Here is a 9,020-nt window from a genome sequence, read left to right on the forward strand (position 1 = left end):
TTCCCTAACTAATGCAGTCTCTGGACCCGCGTGCAATTGGATTGGAGCAGAAGCTGTGTTCCACTCTCCAGAAGTCTTAAGATCCAGCAGTCCCAAAATCCTGCGGCGGGGGTCGTGGGTAGCTGGCGGGTGTCAGGCAACCCTGTGCTCCCGCTACCCCGGCGCTGATCCGGCCAGATTCCCCTGTACTCTTAATGCTACTTATTTTTACATATTTATGAAGGGGGAGGAGAGGGTGAGAGAGAGGGAGATGGGAGAAAGAGAGAGAGAGAACTCACTGACCATGTTTTGCAGGGATCTCTCAATGCTATGTCTGACCTCTGATTGTGTTTATTGTCCTCCACACCAAGAACCACGCCCCTCTCCCTCTTCACTCAGATGACTCTCACTGGAGGCCCCAGTTCACCCTGCCTCTTAATCATCCCTCTCTTGTTCTTTCATTCTACCCTTTGTCTTTCTTCAATATTCTTCTCACACTCCGTGTAGAGTTTGCTATTTAGTCAGCTTTATAGTCTGATAGTCACCCACAACACATACGTGTGTTTCCATGGAACTTCACCCTTGGGTCTCTGCTACCTAGACCAGGAACTTGCCCAAGGTAAATGATGACCTTAGAGTACAAGGCATAGTTTTTGCACAACTGTTAAAACCAGTACAGAAAATACTTTCAAAGGACTGAACAGCTTCAAAACATCACTGGACAAATTCAGCAGTGCCCCTACAGCGCCTCCTTACCCTCACATCTTCTTATACCATGCTGGCAGATGCTGCTGCCATGAGCTAGCAACATCTACTACACCAGTAAGTAAACCAAACCTGACCTTCCTTCTCTCATTCCTCAGGGGACACATCTGCAAAACAGCAGGATCCTACCTGCAATCCCAGTCCTCAGATGGCTAAGCCAGGAACATCTGATGTTCTAGGGCAGTCTGGTCTATAAGACCCTGTCTCCAACCAAACAAAAAGGAAAGTCCCACAAAGCGTGTTTTCACACCCGTGGTGCAGGTCTGTTGAAGGAGCCAGAAGATGCTACACAGTCATGGAGAGCCCTTACCCACTAGTCTTGCTTGCATACACCCAAACACAGTGATTGGAGCATCTTTCTCGTAATCCCGGAAACCGCCGCTCCTCTGAGGTAAACTGTGAGGCATGTTCAGGTTGGTGCGTATGTAGCGGCCTAGGGGGAGAAGATCAAATAAAGGCTATATAGTCTTCTGTTTACTCGAAACTTTCTTCTGTGATTCTGACCCCTCCTCCTTCTTGGTCAAAGACACTAATCAAGCCATCTGAGGGCAGTGGGAAATACTGATTCTGACACCTTTTCTTCACAAGACTGACATAGACTCCACTACCGCCTGCTGATGACAGAAACGAGGGGATTTCTCAGTAAATGTAACAACTAGATAAAGGCAAGACTTCTAGTCTCAAAATGCCACTCGAGGGAGAACCGAACTGGATGGCCCCACAGTGATTTAAGGCAGGAATTCTAGCCACAGAGCCAGTTCATGTCTCTGAACTGATTTTGCTGTATGGGCGTAGGCAAGACACAGCTACTCTTTGCTCCTTGATACCTCAGTTTATAGAATGGGGACAAGAATGCTTATCTTCCCCTAAGAGTTGAAACAATCAAGAAGGACTCTGAGATTCCAGGCACTTTCTAACTACCTCAATAATGACTCATTGTACATAAAAGTAGCTTGATGGTGCCCCCTAGAGGCCAAGACAGGTATGCATTGCTGTGTAGGCCACCAACCACCAGCAGTCCTCCTTAGACACAGAAGATGCATCACAAGAGCCCCACTAGATGCCTGAAAGTGTAGACAGTGCGAAATCCTGAACAGACTATGTTTTTACCCACACAGACACCCCTATGATAACATCTAACTTATAAGTCAGCCACAGCAATGAGGAAGAGTAAAATGATATACTGTAATGTAAATTACATAGATGTCTTGCACAAAACATCTTATTGTATTATATACTCTGGCTTCTTAGGAAAAGATGCTGTATCTATGTGATCAAGTGAGGTGAGGCAAATGGTACTGTGACACCCTGGCAGTGGACTTGAAAACCTGGGTGGTTTCAAATCTAGTAGGTGGGTAGCATCTGTACTGTGGAGACACTGGAAGAAGAGATGTGACCTGGGCGGGACACAGTTGGAGAGCCTGAGATCTTATCATTCGACCCAGAAGGGCAGGATTACAGTATAAAGCACACAGACTGCTTGTATGTTGGCTAATATTATTTCATCTAAAAAGAGGAAACCTCAAATAAGAGAATGCCTCTATATGATTGGGCTATAGGCAGGCCTGTAGAGCATTTCCTTAATTACTGATTGATATGGGAGGGCCCATCCCACTGTGGGTGGGGCCATCCCTGGGCGAGAGGTCCTGAGTTTTATAAGAAAGCAGGCTGAGCAAGCCAGTAAGCAGTGCCTCTCCATGGCTTCTGCATCAGCTCCTGCCTCCAGGTTCTAGCCCTGGCTTCAATGATGGACTACAATGTGGAAATGGAAGGTGAATCAACCCTTTCCTCCCGACTTGCTTTTTGATTATGGTGTTTCATCACAGCAATAGAAACCCTAACTAAGATAGCTTATTTTGGACTTTCCCTCTTACTAGGTTTCGACTAACTGTGGGTGAACGAAACCACAGAGCGTCAAAGTGGATAAATGGAGAGACTCACCTTTGGCATCAAAGCATTGGGACAGCCAGTACTTCCCAAATACAACGTCCATCCTCTCCCCATGCCGACAGACAAAGAGGCATCGCTTCTGGGGTCCAGGCTGGCTGTTGACTCTCAGGGGCTGCAGAGAAAGAAAGAGAGTAAGGATACACACAGCATCACAGACTACCCTGTGTGCCTGCCAAGAGAGCTGAGCTACTGAGAAAACTCCTGCTACTGTGCAGTTCTGACGACCTACCTGACTGCCATGAGATTAATCTGGCCTGCTTGTAAAGTGGGGGTAAGAAACCCACCCTACAGACCCCACAAGTTACTCTCGGTCTCCCATGAGGTACCTGCAGGTGCATTGAAGTAGGAAGGATTATGAAAATACTATGCTCTTTGCTTCCCTCTACTGCAACAGGAGGGTTACTCAAGTTAAAGTTCACACGTCAAGCCAGCCATAAATGTAGAGACAGACGGTCATCTAGAAAGGCAGCTGTCTCCTTCAAAGAGATGCATCATCAGCTCTTTCCGGGAGGGAGGAATCTTATTGTCACACATGTGTCTGCCTCGTGCCTCTTTTATCTCCACTGCTCTGCTTTGCATGTTCTTTTTTCTACAGTTGTATCATTTATTACTTAGGCGAATGGGCGCTTTGCCTGCATGCGTGTATGAGTGCCACTCGCCTGCAGTGTCCACAGAGGTGGAAGAACTCACTAGGACTGGAATTATAGTTCTAAGCCACCATGTGGGGTGCTGGGAATTGAACTCAGGACCTCTGGAAGAGCAGCCGGTGCTCTCAACTGCGGAGCCACCTCTGCAGCCAGGCTTTGCATATTCTAGTCATCATGTGTGCTGTGATCTGGGCTGCATATATGTTGGTATTTCCAGAATGGGTTCGGGGAGCGGGGGTCATCTGCACCACTTATGGCGATGCAGGCAAATTGAGACAAGTACTGGCTTTCATAGCTGCTAGTGGAACTGCATAGATGTTTCTACATCCATCTTTCTGATGCATCAGTTCTTCCCAGTTGCCTCAGGCTGCTAGGTCATTGCTGGCCAACACCCTTCCATTGGCTTCTTGTTGCTTTGCCAGGGCTGATGTGTGGCTTGGTACTGTGAACTTTGTCACTTGCTCTCCTGGCATTCCTTAATTCAAACCCTGAACTCCAGACAAAGCACCCCCACCCCCACCCCACCCCCGGTTTCCATCCTTAACATGTTGAAGTTTCAATTTTTCTCTATTCTGCGTGACAATGACTCCTACTCCCTTCTCCAGCCTGTCCCCAGAGTGTCACCAGTATACTGAATTCTCACTATGCCAAGGGAATCGCATGGCTGCCAAGGTGGCTCAACAGTTAAGAATACTGATTGCCCTTCCAGAGGTCCTGAGTTCAATTCCCATTACTATGTTAAGAACCTCACTCTACTGACACAAGTAGAGAGACAGCCTCTTCTTTCTTTGGGATGGCCTTGCTTCCAGGCTTAAATTCATGTGGCACTGTCCACAGACAGTACTGCACACCCGTCTTTCCCCTGTTTTGGATTGTTGTGTGTCTTTGTGATCTTGTGTACTCCCCCTCATAAGGTTAGGGACCCTTTGGAAGGAGCAAGGTCAATGCTGAGAATGGTCCTCAAAGCATCCTGATTAGCTGGGTCGTGGTGGCTCACACCTTTAATCTCAGCACTTGGGAGGCAGAGACAGAAGGATATCTGAGTCTGAGGCCAGCCTGGTGTACAACGTGAATTCCATGACAGACAGGGCTACCCAAAGAAACCCTGTCTCGAAAAGCAAAACAAAACAAAAAAACAAAACAAAACCGTCAGGATTAGATTTGAGGACATGACCCTCATGATCAGCCTTACCTGCATGGGCTGGCAGATGATAGTGAGGGGCGTTGTCTCCCCAAGTCCTTGATCTTCATACTGCCGCCTCTCTAACGCTCCGTCGCCAAACGCGAGCGAGCTGGATGATACGGTATTTAGGATGGAGTAGGAACTGCAGAGGAAGGAGAGGGAAGGGTTAACTGCTTCGGCCAGGAGTCATCAATTGCTCATGCCACAGCTACAGGAGTGTGGAAATAGCACAAAGGGCTGTGTGGCCGTGCGTGTTTGGGAATGTGAGGAGGGAGCAGCCCATCCCAGGCAAGAACATGTTTTTTACTGAAGTCTCCCAGTTAATAAACAAGGGCAGACAGTCCTCAGAGCTGAGAACAGATGCACCCATCCCTTCGGGCAGGGATGGGGTCCAGTGATTCTCAGCTTATTAAAATGCTGCAGGCAGGGTTGGCAGCAGAGACATGTTAAAGAATAATGAGGTATCAATTATGTACCACTGTTCCAGCTCTTTCTGTCGCTGCGGAGAAGTAAACAATTCCCGGCGCCTTTAATCTCTTCCATAGCTATTTCCATCTGAGGAATGCGAAGGGAAATGTGTTCCCAGCACCGCTTTGCCTGTGGCGCTGAGGCTCTCAGGAGCCTGACCCTCATCCTTAAACCTGACCTCTTCAGTCGCCAGCACTGTACTGGCCTCCATAGCAACTCCAAGAAGATGACCAGAGACTGGGTGATTTCAGAGGATCTGACTCTTGCCAGATGTTTGGAGCTGTGAATCAAGAAATCTTATTTCTGACTAGGCCACTGTAACTACGGGGGCCAGGAGGAGATGGGGCCCAGAGAAAAGCTGTCCAAACATTCCACCCTGAAATTCCTGTACACAGTAGACGACCCAAAGCTTTATATAATGAGATCTGCTATTTAAATATGGTTGTTGGGCAGCTCTAACAAATGTCTCCTGGGTCCCAGGGCAGTCTCAAAGGGAAGTATTTGAATCTTTAATTTCTTGTTCTTGGAAAGGCCCAGTTTGCTCTACCACATCTGGTTTTATATCTCTAGACCCAACAATCTGGGCGAGTTAGCAAGCATCCACTCTGTGATATCCACCTTTAACACAGTACCCTTACTAGAATTTTACTTTTGAAGTTTTTCATCTTTTCTAAGATCAGTAAGCTAACTGGTGGTTGGGGTTTTAAAAAGCTTACTCACCACTAGGTTTTTTTGTTTTTTTGTTTTTTTGTTTTTTTTTTGACAAATATCCAGTGTACACAGTACTGAGTTTCATAAGGTCGTTGCTATACAAGTACTTTGGTGTTGGGTGTGGTGGCACAGAAGGTACGCTGGAGGCAGAAGTAGCTAGAACTCTCTTAAGTTTGAAGCCAGCCTGCTCTACATGGTGAGTTCCAGGACAGCCAGAGCTACACAGAGACAGACCCCTGTCTGGTGGTGGTGGCTGGGGGACACACACAGATACCTTATTTCAAAACAGTTGACAATGTACATTTTCTCCCTCTACTCCCTCTGCCTGCACATGTCTCTCCTATTTGTCCTGGTAGTTGTTTGAATATGTTTGGCCCAGGGAATGGCACTATTAGAAGGTGTGGCCTTGTTGGAATAGGTGTGTCACTGTGGGTGTGGGCTTTGAGACCTCCTCCTAGCTGCCTGGAAGTCAGTCTTCTCCTAGTATCCTTCAGATAAAGTTGTAGACCTCCCAGCTCCCCCTGCACCGTGCCTGCCTGGATGCTGCCATGTTCCTGCCTTGATGATAATGGACTGAACCTCTGAACCTGTAAGCCATCCCCAATTAAATGTTGTCCTTATAAGAGCTGCCTTGATCATGGTGTCTGTTCACAGCAGTAAAACCCTAACTAAAACAGTCCCCAAACTCCTTTAAGCAGTTTCACTACTACATTCATGTTACATGAACATATGTATGCGCATGTGACTTTATGTACCTATATAACATGTATGATTGACAAGAAAAAACATGCAGTATTTGTTTTTCTGAGTCTGATTTAATTCACTTATGACTTTTTTGTTTTTGTTTTTTCTAAATAAAATTCCACTGCATATATTCACCACATTTTCTTTATTCGTTCAATGTAAGTGTATGTCACTTGCATCGCTTTCATGACTTAGCCATTGTGAACAGTCCTTTAATAAACATCACTGTATGTTGCCTTCAGGCCTTGTGGATAAATACCCTCGAGTGACATCATCAGGTCAGAGGCCAGGAGTTGCTTGGGTCTCTTTGTTTGCTTTTTTCTTCTCAAGAAAGCCTGTGACTTTATTACTTTGGGACACATTTTGTCCTTAGAAGTCCTTCATGTCCCTGAGTTCTCCCTACAAATGATTTTGTTTTTGTTTTTGTTTCATAGAGTCCAGCCTGGCTTCCAACTCCACATCCAAGGCTGGCTTCAGACTCCTGAGCACCCTGCTTCCACTTCCTGAGTGATGGGATAACATGTGTGTGCCAGCACACATAGTCTCTAGGATGCGGAGGATCAAACCCGGCGCTTCTGGCACGCTAGGCAAGCACTCTACCAACTGAGCTGTGTCCTCAGCCTGACTGTATATTCAGGCATAGGTGTCAGACCCTGCAAGAGAGATCTGCAGCTCTGTGCATATCAGACACACCAGGAGGCCCTGGGCTGCAGCCTGCTCCTCATAGACCATTGTTCAGAGCCCATGCAGTAGAACCAGGAGCCTGTGGCTCAATAGAGCTGTGTCTTTTTAGTATGACATGCAGCCAAATTAGACCTGTTATGGGTAAATTTAAGTAACTGTAGTCCAAGGAAAGCTGAGCCACTCTAATAGACCAGCTGTTCCCCTTTATTTTAAGCAGAGAGCCTCCCCAATGGCACACAACTGAAGAAACGTCAGTTTTCCTGTCTGGCTCATCAAAGCTTTGGGCCACCAATGTCTAGCTGTCTGGAATCATGCTGACATCTCCCTTGCCCATGTCTGTAAGCTCTTTATTGTATCACAGCTGGAAAGAAAATGATAGGGCCTTTTCTCTCCCTCCAGTTCCCTTGGTGAGTGGAATGGCAGCTTCCTTCCCATCTTCAATAACACTAGAATCCAAAGACCCAGCTCCCCCTGAGCAGCCCGGGGAGAGTGTCAGACCAGGGTGGAGAAGAAATAGGCCTGACACAGAGAACTCCTTCTCAGGGAGCAGGAAGATGCAGGCTCCTGCCTAGAACATGCTAGGCCTGTGTGAGGGTCAGCAGGCCATCCAACTCCAGAGGACAAAGGGTCAGCGTCACCCACAAGGTACTTAGGGACCCTTAGGAACAAATGACCACCAGGAAGAGCAGTGAGAAAGAAAACATTTTCCTAGGTATTCAGAAGGCAAAGGTGGGAGAGGAATAAAAGCCAACTGTCACCCCAAGTCTTTCTACACTGCCTGAACCCTCTCTAGAGCTTTTCTTGAAGCCAGCCAGGGTCAGATCATATGGTCCCTATGTCTCCCCATGACTTTCCATCTTTGGTTAGGCACGAGAAGGCTTCTACCACAGTGGGGCTGAGCTATGCCTCTGTGTGTCATTCATTCCTATCTCTGGGGCTAAGTACTAATGCGCAATTCACCTGTCAGGCCATTTTTATGGAAGAGACATTTAGCGTAGCCAGGTCCCGTAAACACAGACAAAAAAAAAAATCAAAATCACTAGTGGGTGTTCTTTAGACAGTACTGCTGTCCAGCCACCATAGATGTAGTCGGGCTGTTCTTTATTGTAGTCACTACCACAGCTAGTACTGTATGTGGAGTGATTCGCTCTTTTACGGTGGCCCAGAGTAGTAACTCAACTTTACACAGCCGGTATATGGGAGAGTTAGGATGTGGATATAACTGGACTAAAGTTCAACTTCTTAATCAGAGTCTCAATGCCTAGCCCTTGTATGTGCATATTCTTAGCAGAGTTGCCTGTGAACCTGAGAATTTAATTTCAAACAAAATTTCCAAGAAATAACACCAACAGTTATCTTCAAAGTAAAAGGAGATGACACACACACCTCTCATAGTGCCCTGGGGGAGATGACACATAGGCCTACCATGGTACCCTGGGGGGAGATGACACATAGGCCTTCCATGGTACCCTGGGGAGGTTAGTCAGTTGTTCCCCCTGGTAGAGCCTGAATCCTAGTTCAGGGAGGAGGTCTAGACGGATGGTCTCACAGGGGTCAGTGGGACTCCATGTGTGTACTCTGTACCCCACATCTGACTCCACTGCTAAAACGAGACCTGTGAGCTGTGCTTCATCAAGCAAATTATCTTCAGTTCTCAGTGTATGTATGAGCCGCTCTTTGGGGTGATGTTCTGAGGAGCAAATCACTGGGTGACTTGTCTGAATGGCATCAGAGTGAACTTAAACTAAGATGCTAGGGTGCTGTGACACAACTTAAGGGACCGTTATCATGTATAAGGGCTAACTCTGAGCCAAATGCCTTATATGACACATGACTATTTGTGTGTGTGTGTGTGTGTGGTCTGTGTGTCTGTGTGTGTGTGTGTGTGT

At 47.0% G+C, this 9,020-nt stretch overlaps 1 protein-coding gene across 2 annotated transcripts in view; it reads right to left on the reverse strand.

Moving 5' to 3' along the window:
* Positions 1-9,020, reverse strand: part of Ubash3b (ubiquitin associated and SH3 domain containing B) — a 146,475-nt gene that overhangs the window by 14,292 nt on the left and 123,163 nt on the right. For both annotated transcript variants that reach the window (XM_021172197.2, XM_029481520.1), the window contains exons 7-9: positions 4,534-4,666; positions 2,686-2,806; positions 1,055-1,177 (exon numbers count right to left, since the gene is read on the reverse strand). In XM_021172197.2, coding sequence (XP_021027856.1) covers positions 1,055-1,177; positions 2,686-2,806; positions 4,534-4,666 — 377 coding nt within the window. The remainder of the gene's footprint in view (positions 1-1,054; positions 1,178-2,685; positions 2,807-4,533; positions 4,667-9,020) is intronic.

Source organism: Mus caroli, chromosome 9 (genome assembly GCF_900094665.2).
Source record: "Mus caroli chromosome 9, CAROLI_EIJ_v1.1, whole genome shotgun sequence".
Taxonomy (NCBI): domain Eukaryota; kingdom Metazoa; phylum Chordata; class Mammalia; order Rodentia; family Muridae; genus Mus; species Mus caroli.